We start from the raw sequence: 25,061 nt of genomic DNA on the forward strand, positions 1-25,061 counted from the left end.
CACCTGCTTTGTTTCTTAAATTCCACATGTAAGTGAAATCATATGGTATTTATCTTTCTGATTGGCTTATCTTGCTTAGCATAATACATTCTAGCTCCATCCACATTGTTGCAAATGGCAAGATTTCATTCTTTTTGATGGCTGAGTAGTATTCCGTTGTATATGTACTACCACATCTTCTTTATCCATTCATCAGGTGATGGACATTTAGGCTCTCTTCCTAGTTTGGCTACTGTTGATAATGCGGCTATACACACTGGATTGTTAAAGAACTTTTTTAATGATAGGGAGAAATGCCCAAAATAAAAGGCTAAGGTGAAGAAAAGGGAGACTTTAAAACCATACCTTGATTTAAAACATACGTACATTTTACAGGTCCACAGACACGACCAGTCGCAAACATCATCTAACTGCCTGAAACAGCTATACAGGCAGGATGAAATACAAACGAAAGGATGCACTGGACAGTGGCCTGGCAGCCAAGTCTCAAGGGGCCAAGACTCAGAATACCTTAAAGCCAGCCCTATACAGGGGTTCTGAACTTGAGACGTGAAGGCAGTTTCAACAGGCTAGGGAGAAAGGGACTAGAAATTTGGGGTTCCATGATGGCCAAGACATGGGAGGCCAAAAATCCCAGAGAAAGGCATAGGGGAGAAGCAGTCTGAAATCCTGCTACAGTTTTCCCTGGAGCTGCAGCTAACCTCTGAACTGTGTCTAGAGGCCAGCAGATTCTGAGAAACTGAGCAGACGGTAGTAACTGAAGGGCTCAACTGATACTTTGGTTATCTCACTAACCTGGAGAGACAAAGCTGGAGTTAACAGATATGGCCTTTGAAAGATTACTCTTCACGTGTTCAGTAACAAAAACGAATGGAGAATTTTATTAGAAAATTAGAATCTATACATTTTTAAAAATCACATGGAGGGGCAGCGGGGTGGCTCAGTCGGTTAAGTGTCCGACTTCGGCTCAGGTCATGATCTCACGGTCCGTGAGTTCGAGCCCCACGTCGGGCTCTGTGCTGACAGCTCAGAGCCTGGAGCCTGTTTCGGATTCTGTGTCTCCCTCTCTCTCTGACCCTCCCCTGTTCATGCTCTGTCTCTGTCTCAAAAATAAATAAAACGTTAAAAAAAAATTTTTAAAAATAAAAATAAAAATAAAAATCACGTGGAAATTCCAGAACCTTAAAACACAGTATCTGAAAATACAAACTGAACAGATGGATTCAGGGCAGGTTAGAAACTGTAAAAGAGAAGATCAGGAAACCGGAATAGAGTAGAAACTATTGAGATCAAAGTAAAGAGAGGAAAGGAAAACAGCAGAGAGCCTAAGAGCTGTATGAGGCACGGTCAAAAGGAGGGACATTCAGGTAACTGTGGTCACAGAAGGAGAAGGGAAGGAGATGGCAGTGCTCAGTCTATTTTAAGAAAGAGTGGCTTGAAATTTTCTAAACCAGGTTTTAAAACGTGAAATCACAAAATCAGTAAGCTCTACAAACCTTAAGAAGAATAAAGAAAACTATTTAGAAGTATTATAGTAACAGCACTGGCATCCAAAGACAAAGAGGTCTTAAGGAGTCATGCAAAGAAACACTACCTGTAAAGAAGCAACATTAGCCTGAGAGCTAATGTTCCAACAGAAACAATGGGATATTTTTAAAATGCTGAAAGAAAGCAATGGTTTGTAACTGTACTTTTGAATTTTTCTTTCTTTTTTTTTTTTTTTTTTTTTACAAATTTATTTGTTTTGAGAGACAGAGCTGAGAAGGGGAGGGGCAGAGAAAGAGAGGGAGACAGGATCTGAAGCAGGCTCCAGACACAGAGCCCGAGGCAGGGCTCGAAGTCACAAATCATGAGATCATGACCTGAGCTAAGTTGGATGCTTAACTGACTGAGCTACCCAGACACCATCCCCCACCCAACCAATTTTTTTTTTTAAGTAATTTCTACACCCAACATGGGGGTCGAACCTACAACTCTGAAATCAAGAGTCACATGCTCCACCGACTGAGCCAGCTGGATGCCCTACTTCATAAAAATGTTAAAATATTTTATGCATCGAAAAACGATCCACCATAAAATAGCAACCCACAGAATGGAAGGGAATTACTCACAAATCACATCTGATAAAGGATTAACATTCAGGATATAGAGAGAACTTATAAAACCCAACGACAACAATGAAAGAACAAACAATCCAATTAAAAAACAGGCAGGTGCCTGGGTGGCTCAGATGGTTTCAGCTCACGACAAGATCTCACAGTTCACTGGGTTCGAGCTCCTGTGCCGTCAAGCACAAGGAGCCTGGGATTCCTTCTCTCTCCCCCTTCTCCTGTTTGGGCTCTCTCTTTCTCAAAATAAATAAACAAAATTTAAAAAATTACAAACGAGTCGGGGCGCCTGGGTGGCTCAGTCGGTTAAGCGTCCGACTTCGGCTCAGGTCACGATCTCACAGTCCGGAGTTCGAGCCCCGCGTCGGGCTCTGTGCTGACAGCTCAGAGCCTGGAGCCTGCTTCGGATTCTGTGTCTCCCTCTCTCTCTGCCCCTCCCCTGTTCACGCTCTGTCTCTCTCTGTCTCAAAAATAAATAAACGTTAAAAAAAATTTTTTTTTAATAAAAAATTAAAAATGATCGAATGTCTTAAATAGACGTTTTTCCAAAGAGGATATGTGAATGACCAATAAACACATCAAAAGATGCTCAATATCACTAATCATTAGGGAAATGCAAATCAAAACTATGACACCACCTCATTAGAATGACTACCATCAAAAAACCCCCAAAATACCAGGTGTTGGCAAGAATGTGGAGAAACGGGAATCCTTGTGCACTGTTGGTGGGGATATAAAATGGTACAATAGCTGCTGCAGGAAATGGTGTAACAGGGTCTCAAAAAAATTAAAGACAGAATTATCCTATGATCCAGGAATACGACTTCTGGGTATAAATTCACAAGAACTGGAAGCAGGGTCCTGGGGGGTACTTGTTCACCCACGCTCACGGCAAACTCTTCGCAAACAGCTGAAACGTGGAAGCGATCCAAGTGTCCATCCACCGATGAACGGATAGGCAAAATGTGGCCCAGCAGTCACCCTTTATCTGCAATTTTATTTTCTGTGGTTTTACTTCCCCAGTCAATTGCGGTCTGGAAGCAGATGATCCTCCTCCTGATGTACCATCAGAAGGTCAATAGGGGCCTAACACTACGTCACGGTGCCTACGTCGCTCACCTCACTTCATCTCGTCACATGGGCATTTTACCATCTCACATCACCCCAAGAAGGGTGAGTACAGTACAGTATTCAGAGAAAGACCACAGTCACGCACTTGTATCATAGCATACTGTTATCATTGTCCTGGTTTATGATTAGTTATTGTCGATAATCTCTTACTGTGCCTAATTTATAAATCAAACTTCATCATGTATGTACGGAGAGAAAAAACATAGCATACACACGTTTCGGTACTATCCTTGGTTTCAGGCATTCACTGGGGGTCTTGAAATGCACCCCCTGCAGATAAGGCACAGGGTGGGGTGGGTACTGCATACAACGGGAATATTATTCAGCCTCAAAGACGAAGGAAATTGTGCAATACTGTACAACATGAATGAGGACATTATGATAAGTGAGTTAAACCACAAAAAGACAAATACTGCATGGCTGCACTTATATAGGTGGTAGAGTGGTCAAAATCATAAAGTATAACGGTGGCTGCAAGGGGCTGTGGGAGGGAAGGATGGGGAGCTACTATTTACCAGGTACAGAGTTTCCGTTTTACGAGATGAAGAGTTACGAGCATGGATGGTTGTGATGGTTGTGAATATAGTTAATACTAATTTAATATTTAATACTGATAATGTACTTAATACAGCGAATGTATTTAATACTGCTGAGCTGTACGCTTATAAACAAGATGGTACAGTTCATGTGTTTTTTTGCCACACACACAAAAAGAAGACACCGAAGAATTAAGAATTAAAATGAAAAATGATAAGAATTAAGAAAAGAATTGTTTTTACAAAAGTCAACAAAACCAGAACTGCTTCTTTAAGAAGACGAGTAAAATTGTTAAGCCCAATAAGACAGAGAACATGCACACAGAAAAAACATTAGTCCAAAACAGAAAATATAATAATTCTTAATTGATACAAATACAGATCAATTTTTATTTTCTTTACACTCCTGTGGGTTTTCTAAATTCCGTGAGTGAGCTGTTTTAACAGTACCAACTCCACGGTGAAATACAGCTTTAGGGGCACCTCGGTGGCTCGGTCTGTTAAGTATCCAACTTCAGCTCAGGTCATGAGCTCACAGTTCGAGCCCCACATCAGGCTCAGTGCTGACAGCTCAGAGTCTGGTGCCTGCTTTGGATTCTGTGTCTCAGTCTCTCTCTGCCCTTCCCCCGTTGTGTGTTCATTCTCTCTCTCTCTCTTTCTCCCTCAAAAATAAGTAAATGTTTAAAAAAAAAAAAAAATTGAAATACAGCTTTAGTACTTACCTGGCAGCGAGAGAATAAATGGCACTGGCAGACGCAGAAGGTTTGATTTTGGGGTGCTCAAACTCTGAACCTGCTAATGGGCTGTTATTCATACTCTGGAAAGAAAAGTGGTGAAAAAGAACCTTCTTAACACAGCTCAGTATCTCCTCTTATTTATTTAACTTATTCAAAATAACAAGAACAGTAACACAGACACAGACCTCACTCTCAACGCTGTGCTTACGGGTTATTGCATCCCACCAAAAGTAGGACTGCTTTCAGGCTCTGAAGAAAGTGTAAATGTAAGGGTTAGGAAGACAGAGATCTAAAAAGAGCCAAGGAGATGGGGGTTATTGTTTCAATTCTAGATTTGAGGAAACTGGCTGTCTCCACAAATACCATTTCTAATTTTAAATATCTGCACCTCTGTCTACAATGATGCCACCAGAAAGTCCAGTCTAATTTATTCTAATCAGACTGCCTATCACACAGATGCCACTTAAACGTAAGCCACTCTCCCCCTTCTCTTGCAACCGAGAAATGTGCAGTTCATTCAAGGGCCACAGCATTCCTCAGCTTCACTACTCACAGACCATTCTCTCTTTTTCTTTGTCTGGAGGAGACTGCCAGCATTACTATTTAGTTATGCTGCTAATTAACCTTCAACTATCCGTACAGCACACAAGAAATAACACCGCTCGCAGATACAAGAGAACACGGGGTAATGAAATGTGCACTAGACCATTCTCTCTCTTGCTTACTTAGCATCAGAGCTCGATAAGCCCCTTTGTGATTCCTCACAGACTCTCCCAAACTCGCTGGCTTCCCCTCCATCCTGGAATGGTCTCCCTGAGAATCAGCACAGCGGCCTCCAGGTCTTTGCTCAGAACTGTACCCCATCCCTCCACGTACCCCTCAGCCCGACTCCAGCTATCCCTACAACCCCGTTTTGAGCTGTTTTCCTCCACAGCACTCAGCAGCACCCAACATCCTGTGTTTCATTAACTTACCGAGTTTATTTTGTCTTCACTCCACCAGAATGTAAACTTTCTAAGGGTAAGATTTCTTGTTGAGTACATACATAAACGAACCCCCAAAAAACAGATACACCTCCCCACGCCCAGGTCTGGACCCCTTTCTCATGCTTATTCAATGAACTACTAGCCTTTTTTCAATCTATCCTTTTAGCAATCTATTTTACATAGTGCTACTACATGTACCTCTTGAAACCATCATTTTGCTCATGTCCCTCCACTGATTTAAAACCTTCAGATGCTCATTTCCCACCAAATAAATTCAGATTCTTTTGGCCTTGATGGGATTTTCAAGGTCCTCTAATCTAGTATTAACGCTCCTTTCATGACCTTTTCCCCACTCCGATACACAAACCTTCTGCTCCACTCATATTCACCTACTTCTTATCCCACAACACACCTCAAGCATTTGTGTCACTGTGGCTCTGACCTTAAAACTATCCACTTGGGAAAGAACACTTCAAATTCAGATGCCATTCGTTCCATAAAGCCCTCATGATTGCTCTATTTGGAAATAACCTCTCCTTTCTCCAAAACTGAAGTGTTTTCTATTTACACTACACGAATCCAGTCATACCTCCATTTATACACACATACGCACGCACCCACATACATATTGCAGTATTTACAAACATGCCTTATCTGATCTATTAATACACTTCTTGAGGGTATATATACTTCTGAGGGTAGGGATTACGTTTTATTATTTCTGAATCCTATACAAAACGTAGACAAAAGTGCGACCCATGAAATGCCATCCACAAATATTTGTTAACAGGCTAAATAATTTCAAAAGCAGGACTCACCACGGAGGTATCCACACTGAATGTGCTTCCAAGCCTAGGCACATCTGTTCTGGGCTCCATTTGTGAGGGCAATGAAAATGGAAGTGAGTGCCGGTTGGTTAATTCTCTACCTGTCCAGGGGTCACTAGCATTTGGAGCGACCACTGGTACTTTGGGGATCGGCCGAGGCAGCCATGATTCCCCAAGGCGGCTAGAGGGAACAGGGGGCAGTTTGTCCCTGGACGGACAGTCGCCTGGTGTGCAAGGCAAGGGGCGTCTCTGAGGCCGGCTTTCTGCTCCAACAGAGTATGGCCGGTCTGGAGGGGGCGGTGGTGGAAGATCTCGAAGTGTGGGAGGTATCGGTAACGGTTTGTCCTTATGAAGGGAGCCAGAAGCTGCCTGTGGACGCAGGATGAAAGCAAATCAATCAAAACCCACTAATCAAAAACAACAACAAAACACCCAACAACCACCACCACACACACACAAAGCCCACTAATCCACAACAACGAATCAGAAAACCGTAGAAACGGATAATGTCTTACCTTAGAAGCACTTCCAAGCCCAGAAGCACTTGAAGGAATAGACACCCGCTGTTGCAGAAGGTCAAGTCGCGGTGGCACCGGGGGAAGGGAGGCTTGCGGGGCCACTGAAAATGGAGAGGGAGGCCGTTCCACCTGACACAAATAAAATTTCCTAATAGGTTATTCTTGTTTTGAGGGAGTGGCATGTTTCAACTCCTCCAAAAGCTGTAGACATCAAGTGCTAGATGAACACTGACTAGAACTGCCAATGGCTCAGACTTCCTGAATTAGTTCTGTGTCACCATAAGAGGGCGCTCTCAATCACAGAAACACCATAAGGATGCAAGTTACAGGCAAGGATCTAAAAATGGCTGTGCTACAAAAAGCTTCCTAGTTTGCATCCGAAAACAAGTGTTACAATTTTCCACATCCTCACCTGGAGAGAAAAAAATCTTTTCAAGGTTACAAATACGAGCCCATATAAAAAAGAAAGGAGCAGACGTTAACCTTTCAACAAGTCACCTGGGGAAAAAAACATTTAAGGGCACAGGACAATGAAAGAGATCAAAGATGATAAATTCTCCATGCGTTGTTATGATAGATAGAAAGAAATAAATAAATAAATAAATAAATAAATAAATAAATAAAGGTGTTTTAAGAGGAGGAAAACAACCAACAGGACTGCTAAAAAGCATCTTGCGTCCTTCTGAAGAAACAAGTTATTTCAATTCAGCAATTCAAAGGGATTAATATTTTCTGTCAATCTGTGTTCTTAAAATATGAGGTGCCAAACTGGATGAAGCAATACATGTCTGTGCCTATCGCAGGGTGACCGAGTAGCTGATAAGCGTTTCCAGGTAAGCGATCAAAAGAGATGCATAATTCATACAAAATGCTACTTGGCATTTGTGTTCCCTTCCAGGAAGCAATACAGACGGAATATGGGTAAATATGTATTACAAGCACTTACGTAAAATGACAAAAACAAAAAACAAAAAAACCGTTCACACCCTTAGTCCTGCCATTAATGCTAAGTGGTTTGTAAACCAGGGCAAAGAAAGCCCTCATCATCAGCTAGCGGCCGTACTCAGGCCTAAGGAAACGGGGCTCCGACTCAGTGGTGCATGAGCGATGCAGCTGGAGCAGCCAGGCACCTCGAGGGTTAAAGTGAGAAGTTGTTAGTCAGGCTAATTCTCACTTCTCCATTAGTTTCTAGCCAGTCGCTGTACCAGATTTTTCCATGGAAGAGTCTCGTATCTTTATGTGCCTTTTCGTTCTGCTCACCAATCCCAGACCCGATTTATCAAAGCCAGCTTCTAGCAATTCTCCCAACTTCTGGTTTCTTATCTCGCCAAATCCTTTTGCTCACCATTACCAGCTTAGCCATCCTTCAATATGCAGTCGCTCAAAACACCATCCAACACTAACTCACTTTCCCAATGTCTCAACTCAGGAATTCCTACCTCCTCACCTTTGTTCAAGTTGTTTCCCAATCTGAAAGGCCCTCTCTGCCTTGAAGATTTATTTTTAAGTGATCTCTATACCCCACATGGGGCTTGAACTCACAACCCCAAGAGTCGCTCGTTGCACCGGCTGAGCCAGCCTATTTCAACCCCTCTCGCCATCTATCCTCGTTCTCATTCCTGAAGTGCAGAGGTTGAGCTAATCATACTCTTTAATTCATGTCTCACCATCACAACTGATCCTTGCAGTGTTCTTTTATCTCAACATATATGAAAGTTCCAGAAAAGGAGAAAAACACAGGGGAGAAATTATCAGAGAAATGAAACAAGAATGTTTCTGAGACCTAACGGACACGAATATCCATAGGAAGGTTTTACTGCACAGTTAGCCCAATGAAGGAAAAAACCCACAACAAACAAGCAAATAAATAAACCAAAAAGGCCCTTACATTTTCAAGGAATTAAGGATAAGGAAAATAACCTAAAAGTTTCTTGGGGACAGGGAAAGGGGACACCAAGTAGCAAACTAGAACCCATGAGCGAAGTGAAGCCGTAACCATTGAGAGTTGAGTCTTTTTCAACCTATTCTGTAACCAGTCCGTCTGAAGGTTGAACAAAGACACTGTAAGGTATCAAACGTCTCAAAAATTTTACCTCTCACCTTTTGGAAGAGATACTCCACCCAAACAAGGAAGTAAAGCAAGAAAGGGGGAACATGGGAGACGTGTTTCACAGGCACTTCCACAGAAAGGAGAGACAGGGAGGTTTCACGGGGGTGAGAGGAAGGCTCCAGGGGCTGGGTTGCAGCACCCCCAGAAAGTCCAGGCTGGGGCTGGAACGTGAAAGACTCTCATATGGTCCTACACTATATTATATACTATGTACTGTATTCAGAGAAGTAAGAGGCTATCGGACAGCTTGGTAAGCCTCGGCGGTGACAGGTACAGACGGAAAACTAAGGAAATAAAAATAAAGCGATTATCCCAAGAAGAGCAGAAGGTCGTATGAGAAAACAACAGCAATTGCATCGTAGCGTATTACTTGGAGAGTCAGGGAGCAAAATCCTTACACACCGAATAGTGATTTGGCCCCAAACCACTCAAATGTAATAGGGAGATATGGTGGAGGAAGGAGGGAGACAATAAACCCTTTTCTACAACACCTGAAGTGAACAGAGACTACTATTGAGGAGGCAAAAGAAAGTAGTGTAAGTAGATGGTATGAAGGGTTCAAGGACTAACAAATCTGAGTGGGCACACAGAGGAGCTGAAGGGAGGGCGGTGGAGGCAGGGAGCCAAGGTTTCTGTCAGCCTTCTAGCAATTCTTTTACACTTACCAGAAAATCCACACGCATTTATCATTTGGATTTTGTAAGTAGATCCACTGTATTAAAAATGAATCAAAATAAAACAGCAACAAAAAACAGCAGCTACCCAGGACATGATGAAACAGGCACTCTCCTAGTCTCATTTACCTTTGGGAGCGATTTTACAACAAAAAAACCGGGGATAAATTTTAGTATCTATACAAAAAAAAATTAAATATTTTCATAAAATATTTTATTCATACAAATGCAAAGAATAATAAACACCTACGTAAGTACATCTAAGAAATGCAACAGCACTGTCTCTGTGAAATTCCCCTGTGCCTCTCCCCTAACTGTATCTTTTCCTCCATCAAAGAGTCTAAATGTACTTTCACTTTCATTCAGCAATCCCACCGCTTGAAATTTATCATACAGACAGACTTGCAAAAGAACACCAGCCTGCATAAAAAGTCTCGAAATAATACAAAATGTTCATTGAGAGACTACGTAAATTGGGGGCGCTTGGGTGGCTCAGTCAGTTAAGCATCCAACCCTTGGTTTGGCTCAGGTCATGGTCTCACCGTTCCTGAGTTCAAGCCCCAACCTAGGCTCCACAATGACAGCACAGAGCCTGCCTGGGATTGTCTCTCTTTCCCTCTCTCTCTGCCCTTCACCTGTTCACACACTCCTCCTCAAAAATAAATTAAAAAAGAGAAAGAGAGAGAGAGAGACTACATAAACTGAGGTACCTGGCTCAGTTGGTGGAACATCTAACTCTTGATCGCAGGGTCGTGAGGTCAAGCCCCATGTTCGGTGCAGAGATTAATTAAAAATAAAATCTTTTTTAAAACAGGAAAGACTATAAATAAATTATGGAATAGCCAACTGATAATACACGAAGCTGTTTTTTCTTGATTTGAATTTTTACAGTGTACTTTTTATTTATACATTTAAATGAATTTAAAATCATTCATACAGATCACATTAAGAAAATTTTTTACAAGCAATTTTTTTTTTTTTTTTTTACAAAAATAAGGTGACACTATATACAGTATAGTTATTTTTAAAACAATATAATTAGGGGCGCCTGGGTGGCTCGGTTGGTTTCGGCTCAGGTCACGATCTCACAGTTCACGGGATGGAGCCTTGTATGGGGCTCTGTGATAACACCGAAGAACCTGCTTGGGATTCTCTCTCTCTCTCTCTCTCTCTCTCTCTCTCTGCCCCTTCCATGCTCACATTCTCTCCTTCTCTCTCAAAATAAATAAACTTTAAAATCTATATATGGATATATACATGAGACAGCTTTCCACTGAAGTGTATGTAAACTGAACTCCTTCTGCAGAGGATTCCATTATGTGGACTGTGGTAGCCTGAATGAGGATTCCCTGTCCCCCAGCCCGAAGATGCTCATGCGCACCCTCAAACCCAGCAACTGTGGATACCTTACTTTCCTTGGTAAAAGGAACTTTGCTGATATGATTAAGGGTGTGGATCTTGAGATGGGGGAATCACCCTGGATTATCAGGATGGGCCCATCTAATCCCAAGAGTCCTTAAAAGCAGAGAACCTCTGAGAGATAAGGCAGGAGGAGGAGGAAAGGAGTCCAGGATCCAAAGAATGCAGCTGACCACTGGAAGCCGGGAAGAGCACGAGCTGACAGCCGGCAAAGACACAGGGATCTTGATCCTACAACTGGCAAGGAACTACACTCTGCCAAATCCAAATAAGAAAGGAAATGGATCTTTCCCTAGAGACTACAGAAAGAACTACAGACCTGCTGACAGCCTGATTTTAGCTTGACGGCACGTGTGTTGCACTTCCCACCTTCTTGGAAACTGTAACAATAGTTTGTGTTGTTTTCAGCTGCCAAATTTGTAGTCGTTTGTTACAGCAGCCATAGAATACAAGCACATGGATGTATCATAATTTCTTACTGCTGGACATGTGAATTCATTTTGATTTTTCATTGTTGCAGATAATGCCGTAAGAATAACTACATCCACATCTTTGTGTGCTTATCTTTTTTTTTTTTTTTTTTTTTTTAATTTGAGAGAGAGAGAGCACTCGTGCAAGCAGGGGAGGAGGAAAGAGAAAGAATCTTAAGCAGGCTCCACACTGAGCAAAGAGCTCAACGTGGGGCTTGGTCCCACGACCCTGGGATCACGACCTGAGCGGAATACAAGAGTCGGACATTCAACCGGCTGAGCCACCGAGGTGTCCCATTCAGGATAAATCGCTAAAACTGAAATGGCTAGTTTAAACATTACACATTTTGATAGATGTCAAATTGTCCTCCAAAAAGATGGGTTAATCTGTACCCACATCAACACTGAATGTGATGCCTATTTCTCCACAGTATTACTCATCTATAAAATTTCATAAAGGGGTAATTTTAATTTCAAATAAAGACATCCATGAAAGTTCACCTCTTTATCCTTTTATTCAGCTTCCCTAATATTCCAGGAGTTACGAATAGATTTTCATGAATGAACGCACAGAAATTTATGTAAGAATATAAAACTGCTTTAGAGGCCAAATTAATCTCTTAAAATGGAACCAAAGAGCCTGTTTTAAGAGGCCAAAACTTTAAAAAAAATCTGTGCACTTCAAAAAACCAAAAATGTACACCTCACTCCAGATTTCCTCCACTATCCATTATTGATACAGTATAGATAGATTTATCAATCCTGTTCTGAAGCGGTTTCAATTCCCAAACATTCAAAACAATTACTAAGTGCTCGATTTTGAGGAGTAAATTACAAATGAGACATGGCTCTTGCTTTCTGGGAATTTATAACATACCAGGAAATACATGTATAAAATATTACAAGGTGGTAAGTTCTGTGGCGGACATATTCAGCGTCCTAGAGACACCCGGCCAGACCTAGATGTGTGTGTAAATCCATGTGAACTAGGGGTGGAGGAGGCAGGGAACAGTCTGGAAAGGTTTCCTAGGAAATGAAATCTCCACTAAATTACATAGAAACTACCAAGACAAAAGCATGGAGCGATTTTTACCATCTGGTTTGGCCTTGCTGGACCATAAAACGTAAAGCAGAAAGGATTATAAGGGCAAAGTGCCTAGAAAGGAGAATGGCTTAACCCATTAAGTAATGAGAAGTCTGTGGTAAGAGTATGAGGCAAAGGAATGAGGCGGTCAAGTCTGCACGGTAGACCAACGGTTCTGGAAGCAGGAAGAAGAGATAAGGAGGACAGCCTGAAATAAGGCAGTGGCGCGGAGAACACAGAGGAGACACAATGGATACAATCATTTAAGAGATCAACCCATTCTTTCGATACTTATTGAGCACCTACTATGTGCCAGGCAGTAAGGGGATGATATGAAAGAAAGCTGCCCATGAATCTGTAACACTCTAAACTAGAGAACCTAAAGCGTATCAGAAGCTTTTGTTTGCCCTATATTGGCTAAAATCTTCAAGGACTGCCTTACTTCTTACTCGTGAATAAATCTGTTTTACCCTACCTACTCATGTTACAGACTTTGATCCCATCCTTTCCCGGCCTTCATGTTTTCTCTCTTTACCAGGGCCTTTCCAGTTTGTTTAGTTTCTACATAATACTTCCTACCGCCAGTTGTCATTTATTTGGTTACTAACAGTGCCTCGCCCGCGCCCCCCCCCCCCCCCCCCGCAATCTAACCTTCTAATGCCAAGACATTAATTAGGAAAGAAGGCAAGAAGACCACATTCTCCTCACAGCAGCAAAATAGGGTCCCATTTTTTTATACTCCCCTCATTTTCTCCAACAAGCTACGTGAGTAAAGCCCAGTCTAGGACACAGGGCACGGGCCTTAAAGGCGGAATGTCTGGCCACAGACCCCGGTTCAACTCACTAGCAGTGTGACTGTCAGCAAATTCCTTAACCTTGCCATGACTTGGTTTCTTCATCTGCTAAATGAGAGGAGTAGTATCTACTCCTCGGTTATCGGAGGAGACAGGAGTATAGGACTGTAGGAGTTAAAATAAGGGAAGTGCTTAACATGGTATCTCTCACATAACAAATACTCAGTAAACGTAAGCTACTGTGACCCCTTGTAGATCGATGTCAGCAGGCGCTCTATCTATCGCTTTAGAGCACAACTCACCATGCAGTTTGTCACAGTCTCTTGCACTGCGGTCTTACCTTGGCACCAGCCAATTCCTTCATCATAAAGAGAGAATCATCAGCTCGTTCGTCGTCATCGTCATCGTAATTTGGGGAGGGAGCTCCCTCGGCTCCTTGCCTCAGCAGGCTGCCACTTCCTCTGGGGTCAAACGGATCTACCACAATGGGCTCAGTACCTTTAATTTCACATCGGCAGAAAGGACAGCCCTGGCCTTCTGATTCCTGCGGAGGAAACAGGAGATGGTAACAGACACGTCTCAAAGTACTGACAAGATCTGTCCACTGGGAAATGCATTTCCTAGAGACGAAAAAAGAAATCAAAAATTTAAAACCTACCCCACAAGCCAGGTCATCCTTTTTATCTGTAAAGGATACACAATCCCCAATTCTTCAGAGTGATTACACAGCTGGGGAAATGCATGCTTTGGATCCATACCTGCCAGGACGTAAGACAGGACGTGCACATGAGGTGTCCACAGGGCTCGATTTTTACATCCTTATCATTTTCAGCACATATTTTACACAGCTGGAATGTGGAGCCCATCTCACAGTATAATTCATATTGTTCCTTTGATTAAAAGAAATTAAAGAGATTACTCAGCCCATTCAGATATTTGTTGAACTCTAACTGTACTGTTACCGACTGTAACTGTAAATACTAACAACAGAAAAACTAAAGACTTATTTTCTATACAAATTTTGCTTGTACGAAAGTGGTCAATAGTCTCTCGTTAAGAGAGAAAAAAAAGCACTCGGTCTCGGTCCTATTTTAAGTTCTTTAGAGAAACCACACACATATAAATTCACTAATCTAGTCAATGGTTTAAAATGTAAATGTTCTGGGGCGCCCGGGTGGCTCAAACACCCGCCTTCCACTCAGGTCATGATCTTGAGGTTCGTGGGTTCGAGCCGCACGTCGGGCGCGGTGCTGACAGTTCGGAGCCTGGAGCCTGTTTCACGTTCTGTTTCTCCCTCTCTCTCTGCCCCTCCCCCACTTGCCCTCTGTCTCTCTCAAAAATAAACATTAAAAAAAGGATAAAAATACATAAATGTAAATGTTTCAATCACTTAATACAATAGAACTGTCAGTTCTGTAAAGTACATACAAAAAGCTCGCCTCCAGAGCTATGGTTACACCATACAACAAAATTCACCTGGGTCACTTTGATGTGGTCTTGGGGAGTTGGTTCACACAAGCCTGTCAGGTCAGGATTCTGATTCCGTCCATCTGGAAACAGATAGCTGTAAAAAGAGTAACCAGCCTCGGGGTTTTACTAAAGCTAATTTGTAACTGCTACCAAGACAGACAAATTTTATCTAGCAATTCTCTCATTCTAAAAGGGTAGTTTTGCATAAGTACAAAGATGTATCTTACTAATACTTCAAAAAAACATACAAGGGCGCCTGGGTGGCTCAGCAGGTTGAGCATCCGACTCTTGATTTCGGCTCAGGTCATGATCCCAGGGTTGAGGGATCATGCCCCACATCGGCCTCCACGTTGAGCATGGAGCATGCTTAAGATTCTCTCTCCTTCCCTCTGCCCCTCTCCCCCACTTGCACTCTCTCTCTCTCTAAAAACAAACCAAAACAAAACAAAACAAAAACAGAACAGTTCCAAGAAGATATTCCCAAACACTGATAGCTCTTTCTCTAGGCCACAATGCCCCAGGCTCTATCGTCTGAGAGGCTGACAACTTTTTCAGTAAAGGGCCAGACGGTAACTATTTTTGGCTCTGCAAGCCACGTAAGTCTGTCTGTGTCATGTATTCTTCACTGGTTGTTGTTTTTTAAGCAACACTTGAAAAGGGAAAACCTGTCTTAGGTGCGGGCTGTACCACAAGAGCCAGCCTCACAGCTGACAACAGCTTCGAGCCATAGTTTGCCAACCCCTATGACTCCTTTTAAATAAAAACAAAAGTCCTCCAGAACCTGGCGGTCAAAACAATATAACCTGTTAAGACGCTCCTTGAATCTTAAACTGCAAAAGAACCCTGGAATAAAGTCACTGATGGTCAAGTTTCACAACCCCTAAGTGCCTAGACTCCAGCAGATGACAAACAGTAGATACTCACAAGCCTTCCCTGAAGCCGTCAATCAGGGCTTGGAAGAGAGGTTTATTGTGTGGGATTGTCTGGAGAATGTTCCCGTCAGCAGTGACGTACCCAATAGCCCACTGACCCAGACGAGTGCAGCTGAGCCGGAAAATGTAACTGTGAACGGTGAGGAACAGAACCTTTTACATACTTGTATTCGGGTGGAAGCGGAGACAGAGACAAAAATCAAAAGGACCACCAATAATAGATTCCACGATGACTACAGAGCAAAAGCAAGAAACACATAAGCTCAATTTTTAAGTGGCTTGAAAGCATTTATCAAACCCTAAGATCTGAATCCGTCAATTCCTCTGGTGAACAGACAGCAATCCCAGTAAAGAAACGTGGCCGCTGGGGAACTAACGCAAGATGGTGTTTCCTCCTTTCTGGCAAAGGTCACAAGAGAATAAGATATAGGAGGATAAACCTCTTTGCTTCAAGGAACCGACCTTCCAGGTTTGTGAATGAACTTCTGGAGCCGAGCTTTTACTTCATCATACGTCAGGAAAGCCATGTATCCGGGATGAGTTACAGCGAGACTGTTCCAGTTCCTGAGCAAAGAGGACCACGGCTAAGGGAACAAGAGTTCAATCAGACCACTGAGCTCAAGACCTAAAACCAAATTCAGAGCAATGAAAAACAGAAGGCAAACAACCTTGATTCTCAATGATAAACTCTCCATTTACTCTCACAAATTTTGAATTATGTTGTCACTCTGAGGGAAACACGGTTGAGATAAGAGCTTACAAAAACTAAGAGAAAACAAATACACACTTACAGAAAGATTTTTTTCATAAAATGAAGTTCAAGACATTCTAACGCAGTTCTACTGACAGGAGTGAGGTTAAATAGCAACAAACAAAAAAATCAGAGAAACAGCAGGACCCACACGTGCAACTAAGAAGTTGCAAACAAAGGCTTATGCAAGTTTGGCTACACGCACATTATCTTTATGGAAAGAAATAAATGAGCTCTTTCGAAGCTCTCAATGTTAACAGTCAAGAATTTCAATACAATAGGAGAAAATGTTGGAAACACATAATGTCCAGCAACAGGAAACTGATTAAATAGATCACATTATACCCATTTTCTGGACATTCCAAAACCATTAAGACAATGCAAAAGAAGACTACTCACTAACAAAAGGAGATAATAAATATGAGGTGAACAAAGCAGATCATATAGTTATTTTTACCAATAAATAAATAAATAGAAATACAGGGCAGTGGGGTTTTTTTTTTTTTCTTTGCTTATAATTTCTAGACTAAAAATACTTTTATACAATAGACTTTCAAATGTTACTTTTTTAAAGAGCTCTCTCTTCAGAAAAGTAGCAACAACTAGTTGTTAGTTTTCTGTTTTTAGTATCCTACCTGAAAGAGTCTTGTGAAGATGTCAAATTCAAAAACTGAAATATAATCATTGCAGGTCAGATCAATAGTGGATTTCAGAGCCATGGCCTCGAGCCCGGAACTGATGGGATGCACTTCGTGAAGGGCCTGTCGGAAACTCTTCCAAGGGACTATTGTCCTGGGTGGGGGGTGGGAGGGAAGGCACTGAGTGAGACAACAGACAATTCTGGGCATTGCTAAAATAACCAAGGAAAAGAAAGCCACACGAAGGTCTTAAAATCAATTTCAATTCTCTTAAAGAAGCTAAGCTATATTTTGGATTGAGAAGAGAAAGGGAGTAAACGATGTATTTCTTAACTTTCTAATGCGTACATTAGTAACAGAGACATCTTCTTCCACTATTCTTTGGCAGAAGGTCACAAACTAACGCCTTTCTCCTCTTTCTTCACACATTTGTTCCATTTAGGGAAGCATGGAAAGAGAGAGGAAATTACTCTTTTTATATAATAAATGCAACCTCTGGCCAGGCCTCAATTAACAGCAAGCTTACGTTTAAACTAAGTTTTTTATTTTTTTAAATATTTATTCATTTTGAGAGAGAGAGAGACTGCACACGCATGTGCGTGTGCACGAGCGGGAGAAGGGCAGAGAGAGGAGGGGAGAGAATCGCAAGCAGGCTCCGAGCTGTCAGCGCAGAGTCCAACATGGGGCTCGATCCCACGAACCGTGAGATCACGACCTGAACCAAAATCCAAGAGTTGGACACTTAACCAACTGAGCCACCTAGGCGCCCCAAAATAACTTTTTCTTTTCTTTTTTTAATTTTTTTTTAAATGTTTATTTATTTTTGAGACAGAGGGAGACAAAGCGCGAGTGGGGGAGGGGCACAGAGAGAGGAAGACACAGAATCTGAGCAGGCTCCGGGCTCTGAGCTGTAGGCACAGAGACCGTCGCGGGGCTCAAACTCACGGACCACGAGATCATGACCTGAGCCGAAGTCAGAAGCTCAACCGACTGAGCCACCCAGGGGCCCCCAAAATAACTTTTTCAAAGCATGAAATACATTCTGAGTTCTTTGAGGAACTCACACTCTCAAGGATGAGACAGGAGGAAATAGGCTTATGGCACAGGAGCAACAGAGTTTGACAGGGATGAGGAATAAATTATTAATATAAGTGATTAAACCCCAGATAAGGCAAGCACCAGATATTATGGGATTTCTATTTCTCAAAATACAAGCTCATTGCCTTTGAAAAGTTTTAAGACATCAAGTGGCATTTTGAACTCTTTTCTAATGTAGTTATTAAGTTAAAAGAAACAAAGTTAAACTTATTCCCGTCCTCTTTACCCAGATTTTTAAATCACTAATTATTCTATGTTTTACATTTACACATATTTTGAAAAAGGTGGCATTTAAAAAGAAATTTACATTAGGATCTGTATATTCGATGAAAAACTTTTATTGTTTTCTATCTTTTCATTTCCTTGATCCAAAGTTTCAGAGGACATACAAGGACATTTATATTAATACTTAAGAGCATAAGCTTAATTCATGAATCTGTCTGTCGAATTTAAAACTTCTATACATCAAAAGACAATATAAGGAAAGTGGAAAAACCAGCTACGGATTAGAAGATACTTGTAAGTAACTAACAGACAATCCGTATCTTACAAGAGGAGAAAGAGTAGTAAAAAGGACAAGTCAGGAAGAGGAATAGGCAAGTTAGGGTAAGAATCCTGACTGGTCACACTTGTGAAAAGATGCTCAGTCTCCCATGTCATCAGGACTGTAAAGCAAAATATGACACCCAATTCACATCACCAGTGTTAGCCAGACTGTGGAGCCACTGGAATTTATGTACACTACTCACAGGGACATAAACTAGTATAACCACTTTGGAAAGCAACTGGGCAATATCTGGCAAAGCAGAGGATGTGAAACCCCCTGATTTGGCTATTTTGCTCCTAGCATGGAACTATGAAGAAGCTCCTGCCTATGAAGGTGAATATAATTTTGTTCACCTCAGCGGTTTGTGATAGCAAATAATGTGAAACATATGTCCATTAACAGCAGAACGGATGGGGAGAAAAAGAAATAAATATTCAAACAAAGAGCACGGGTCTCAATTGAATCTGCGAAATTTTCTCCAAAAAGAAAAAAAAGTTAACTATTTACACCAAAGCAGGGAAGCAGATACAGTACGTCCTCCCTTATCTGCAAAGGATACTTTGCAAAAACCCTCAGTGGACGTCTGCAAACGCAGTAATACCAAACCCTATCTGTATTATGCTTCGTCCTATACACACACACACCTAAGATAAAGTTTAATTTCTAAATTAGGCACACTGAGAGATTAAGAACAATAACTAATCAAACAGAACTATAACAATATACTGTAATGGAAGTTATAGAAATATGATCTTTCTCTCTCACAATATCTTATGGTACATACCCTTCTTGTCGTGGGTGATGTGAGATGATAAAATGCCTAAGTGATGTGATGAAGGGAGGTGAATCACGTAGGCACTGTGATGTAGTGTTAGGCTACTAGTGACCTTCTGATGAAGTATCAGGAGGATCACCTGCTTCTGGACCACAGTTGACCGCAGGGAACTGAGACCATGGAAAGTAAGACTGCAGATAAGGGGGGGAGGGGGGAAGCTACTGTACATTCATGTTCGTTATTTTTCTCTATGCTTTTCCATATTATTTCATTCATAAAAAAATAAGTAGGGGCTCAGTCAGAAGACCATATGACTCAGGGTTGTGATTTCGAGCTCCACACTGGGGTTAGAGTTTACTTAAAAAAAGTTGGGGCAGCTGGGTGGCTCAGTTGGTTCAGCATCTGACTCTTGATTTCAGCTCACAGTTGTGAGATCACTTGTGACATCAAGCCCTGTGTCGGGCTTCGTGCTGAGCAGGAGGCCTGGTTGGGATTCTTTCTCTCTCTCCCTCTCTGCTCCTTCCCCACTCTTTCTCTCTCTCAAAATAAAATAAACATAAAAAAAAAAAAAAAAAAAAGGAAAAAAAGTTAAAAATTAGATAAAAAATTAAAAAATACACAAAAGGCCAAAACATATGCTTTAGTTTTTCATAGTTCAAATTATTTGGGCACTTACTTTTCCCCAAAAGCTTTCCTCCAAAATTCTGCAGCGTCTGCTTTCGTAATCCGAAATGTGTCTCCTTGAAAAAGTCCACTTGGAAAGATTCCTTTTAGTTCCGCCAGCATGTGGCTGAAGATCAGGGACAGTTTGGTTAGGTTTCGCCTACAAATGATCAGAAGTGCAATAATTAAACACATAGTTATTTTTATTTTAAATTCACTGAAATCAACCATGTCAGGTGTGTAATTAATATGAACATGAATATACATTTACGAAGAACCTCTTCCAATATACTTTCTGATCAATATTATTCAGAGATATTATAAAACTAGGAAAGGAGAGAGGAAGGAAATGTGCTGTTGACATATGAAATACTCTGTGACACTATCTGTGTTCAAAGCAGGGCTTCAGAAACTGTTTTTGCTCTAACATCATATGAGAGATGCAGATATAACAGAGCAAAGACTGTGGCACTCACTAGATCCACTCCCATTCCCTCCATTCAAAAGATGTCCTATAGTAAATAGAAAAAATTTAACAGGAATATATTTTAAGGCTTCTAATCTAACTCAAGCCAAATACCTCTGAGTATTCACTAATATGAACAAATCCACGTTTTGAAGATGACAGAGGACTCAAATAAAGGTACTTACTTGAACACCTCTACTAATCTACTCACAAAAGAGACGAAATGCTAACAAAGCAAAATAATCAGAATAGCTTTGTATAAGCTATTCTGGATTTTAAAACGAATCATCATACGACTCACACAAATTAAAAAATAAATTACTAATAAATTAATAAATGACAATTCTCAATTTAAATATCTAAGACCTAACAAATATTTTCACTTAAATCAGACCTTAAAGAGGTTAAGTTTTACCAAAACAACTCCTCATCCTATACCAAAACTGAAGTGCTAAAATCCAAACCGTGTAAACATTTCTAAGTGAATATGCTACTATTTTGCTTTGACCATCAGGGAACTTATTCTAATAACCTGTTTAATCTCTGCTTAATGAATGGAATCATAAAGATGCCACACAGCTTAATGTACTGAGTTATGTAATCACTGTGTTGGGGCACCTGGGCGGCTCATTCGGTTAAGCGTCCAATTCTTGATTTTGGCTCAGGTCATGATCTGAGGGTCGTGGGACTGAGCCGCACACGTTAAGATTCCCCACCCCCTCTGCTAGCACTCTCTCTCTCTCTAAAATTAAAGAGTCACATGCTCCACCGACTGAGCCAGCCAGGCACCCCTAGGTGTATACTGTAATCAGATTACCTTTCTTATCTTTAATGTGCTGTCACACAGAAAAGATATAGACAGATGCTTTACTGTTAAGCACCAAACCAGCTACCGGCTGCACTACCTTCCCTTTGTCTCAGTCATTGGTATTTCTGTATTCAAAAGTCTATTCTTGTCATGAGTGGCTTATAAAATTTCAAGTCAATTCATAATCAAATTTGCTCATCTAAAAATTCTCTTTACTTTTCTCTTTATGTTATAATGGAGATCCCATCTTTGTCTTTAATGTATAAAATGCTGCACCAAAGTAACCAAGTCTCTCTAGCCCTGACTCTTGTGCAAAATGCCACTGAAATCTTTCCAGTCAGCTTTTCAACAAATCCGCTCCACTTTCCTGATATGTCTTCTTGCACTTGTAGCAAGTTATTCTCTTTCTAGTTTCCTATTTGTTTTCTGAAAGCACCTACAAAAGTGATAATATATTCCTTGAAGACAGTCTTAAAATAATTCATATGCTAAATAGATCAAGTGTGAGACAGGAATACACGCACTTATCCAATCCCTGAGTTCCATCAGCAGTTCTCCTCTTGGCACTCGGAGATCCTTCCATTATGGCTTGCTAGAACTTTTACTATTTTACCAAAGTTGTAACAAAAATCATAAAGATCAAGGCTGTATCACAGAATGGGGTGCCTGGTTGGCTCAGCTGGTAAAACATGCGGCACTTGATCTTGGGGTCGTGGGTTCCAAGTTTCACATTGGGTATAGAGAGTACTTAAAAATAAAATTTTTAGGGGCGCCTGGGTGGCTCAGGCAGTTAGCATCTGACTCTTGATTTCAACTCTGGTCATGATCTTCCAATTTGTGCGATTGAGTCCCGCATCAATCCCTCTTGGGATCCTATTTCTCCCTCCTTCTCTGTCCCTCCCCTACTCTCTCTCTCAAAAATAAATAAACTTTAAAAACAAACAAACAAAAAGAATATATCACGAATATATCTCAGAAGAATTCTGCAACACAGAACTTGGTAGAAAACGTGCCAAGCACCAATTATTCCCAATGACCTTACTTTCAAGTCGTCAGCGGGACACAGTAGACTGAACCTCAATAAACATAGATCACATTCTGCCAAATGTTAATCTTTAAAGAGAAACAAGTGAGAGCCCAGGATTTCCTTAGGTTATGCTAAATTGTTGAGAACTTCCTATGTGTAAAGAACTATGCTGGGGCGCCTGGCTGGCTCAGACAGAAAACATGCGACTCTTGATCTCAGCGTCGTGAGTTTAAGTCCCACACTGCGGGTATAGGTTACTTAAATATTAAAAAAACAAAAAACAAAACAAACTATGCTAAACAGTACAGCAGAGTAATATATGTATAATATGACCAAGAAGATATTATATCACACTCTCAAGGTTTTAACAGCTTTTTCAGGACTCTTATTTCCTCCTGAAAGTATCTTTCTTTGGTTTCTCTCATGTTGTCCTCTCTTGGTTCTCCCACTGGCTTTGTCTTTCTTTGGCTTTTCTTCCTATTCTCTCAACAGAGCTATTTCCCAAGAATATGCTCTCGGCTACTTTCTTTTCTCTCTCCGTGTAATCTCTTGACTCTTCCTTCACAATCAGAAGCTTGAGAAACCACTCTGCAAGCGATTCCCAAATCTTAAAATTTGGTAACTTTCCAACTGCCAACTATACTTCTCCATTCACATGCTAACACCTCAAAGCAACATGTTCAAAATTAAATTAATCTTCCTTCTCAAATCTGTTCTGTCTTCATATTCTCTGTAACGACAACACCATCTTACTTCCCACAAATTCAAAACCTTAGAAGGGCGCCTGGGTGATTCAGTCAGTTAAGCATCCAGCTCCGACTTAGGTCATGATCTCACCACGGTTTCATGGGTTCGAGCCTCACATCGGGCTCTCCACTCTCAGCACAGAGCCCACTTTGGATCCTCTGTCTCCCTCTCTCTCTGCCCCTTCCCCGCCTGCACGCAGGAGCGCATGTGCGTGCTCTCTCTCTCTAAAATAAACATTAAAAAATTTTTTTTTAAATAAAGAGTTTCTGAAATGTATATATATATATATATATATATATATATAAATATAAAGCTTAGAGTTATCCTGGCTTCTTCCACCTCCCTTATTCTCCATATCTGACCTATTTGTCAATTTGCTGACCACTGTTGTCTTCCTACCTTTAAACTACATGATTTTAATTGAAGTTCGTTGCTACCCTCCCCCACCTACTCCACAATTCAAACTTTAGTCTTCCACACAGATGGCCAACAGACACGTGAAAAGATGTTCAACATCACTCAACATCAGGGCAATGCAAATGAAAACCACAAAGAATATCACCTCACACCTGTCAGAATGGCTCCTATCAACACACAAGAAACAATTGTTGGTGAGGACGGGGAGAAAAAGGAACCCTCATGCACAGTTGGTAGGAAGTGAACTGCTGTAGCCACTGTGGAAAACCATACGGTGGTACCTCAAGAAGGTAAAAATAGGGACGCCTGGGTGACTCAGTCGGTTGATGTCCGACTTCAGCTCAGGTCATGATCTCCCGGTTGGTGGGTTCGAGCCCCACTTCGGGCTCTGTGGTGACAGCACCGGAGCCTGGAGCCTGCTTCAAATTCTGTGCCTTCCTCTGTCTCTGTCCCTCCCCTGCTCACACTTTGTCTCTCTCTCTCTCTCTCAAAAATAAACATTACCAAAAAAATGTGGTTAGGGGGAGGGGGAGGAGGAGGGGAGTGGTCTCTAGTCCTATGATTAGGTCTCAGCCTTTAAAAAAAAAAAAAAAGGTAAAAATAGAACGATCCTACAATCTAGTAATTGCACTACTGGGTATTTACCCAAAAATTACAAAAGCACTGGTTCAAAGAGATACATGAACCCCTATGTTTATAGCAGCATTATTTATAGTAGCCAAATTATGGAAGCAGCCCAAGTGTCCACTGACTGATGGATAAAGATGTGTGTGTGTGTGTGTGTGTGTGTGTGTGTGTGTATACACACACAATGAACTATTACTCTGCTATAAAAAATGAAAGCTTCCCATTTGCAACCACATGCATGGAGCTAGAAAGTACAATACTAAGTGAGATAAGTCAGGCAGAGAAAGACAAATACCATTTGATTTCACTCATACATGTAATTTAAGAAACATATGAGTAAAGGAAATAAGATAGGCAAACCAAGAAACAGACTCTTAACTACAGGGAACTCTGATGGTTAACAGAGGGGAGGAGGGTGGGAGACGGGTGAAACAGATGGTGGGGATTAAGGAGGGCACTTATGATGAGCACGGGGTGATGAATGCAAGTGTAGAATCACTAAACTGTACATCTTAAAACGAATATTACAGGTTTTTTAAAATTTATTTTGAGAGAGACCGAGAGAAAACAAGCGGGGGAGGGGAAGAGAGAGGGAGAATCCGAAGCAGATTCAGCATGGACATAGGGCTCGAACCCATGAAACCGCAAGATCATGACCTGAGCCGAAATCAAAAGTCGGACGCTTAACCAACTGAGCCACC

General features: G+C 41.3%; 1 protein-coding gene and 1 non-coding gene across 4 annotated transcripts in view; both read right to left on the bottom strand.

Annotated features, from left to right (window-relative positions):
* Window positions 1–25,061, bottom strand: part of CBL (Cbl proto-oncogene) — an 84,811-nt gene that overhangs the window by 14,267 nt on the left and 45,483 nt on the right. For all 3 annotated transcript variants that reach the window (XM_060605012.3, XM_060605011.3, XM_060605010.3), the window contains exons 3-12: window positions 20,282–20,428; window positions 17,183–17,339; window positions 16,259–16,380; window positions 15,789–15,926; window positions 14,871–14,958; window positions 14,153–14,284; window positions 13,735–13,938; window positions 6,841–6,972; window positions 6,317–6,694; window positions 4,498–4,592 (exon numbers count right to left, since the gene is read on the bottom strand). In XM_060605012.3, coding sequence (XP_060460995.1) covers window positions 4,498–4,592; window positions 6,317–6,694; window positions 6,841–6,972; window positions 13,735–13,938; window positions 14,153–14,284; window positions 14,871–14,958; window positions 15,789–15,926; window positions 16,259–16,380; window positions 17,183–17,339; window positions 20,282–20,428 — 1,593 coding nt within the window. The remainder of the gene's footprint in view (window positions 1–4,497; window positions 4,593–6,316; window positions 6,695–6,840; window positions 6,973–13,734; window positions 13,939–14,152; window positions 14,285–14,870; window positions 14,959–15,788; window positions 15,927–16,258; window positions 16,381–17,182; window positions 17,340–20,281; window positions 20,429–25,061) is intronic.
* On the bottom strand, window positions 5,084–5,213 carry LOC132662649 (small nucleolar RNA SNORA19). The gene has a single exon (XR_009602664.1). It is a non-coding gene; the product is annotated as a small nucleolar RNA SNORA19 (small nucleolar RNA).

This window comes from Panthera onca, chromosome D1, assembly GCF_046562875.1.
Source record: "Panthera onca isolate mPanOnc1 chromosome D1, mPanOnc1 haplotype 2, whole genome shotgun sequence".
Taxonomy (NCBI): domain Eukaryota; kingdom Metazoa; phylum Chordata; class Mammalia; order Carnivora; family Felidae; genus Panthera; species Panthera onca.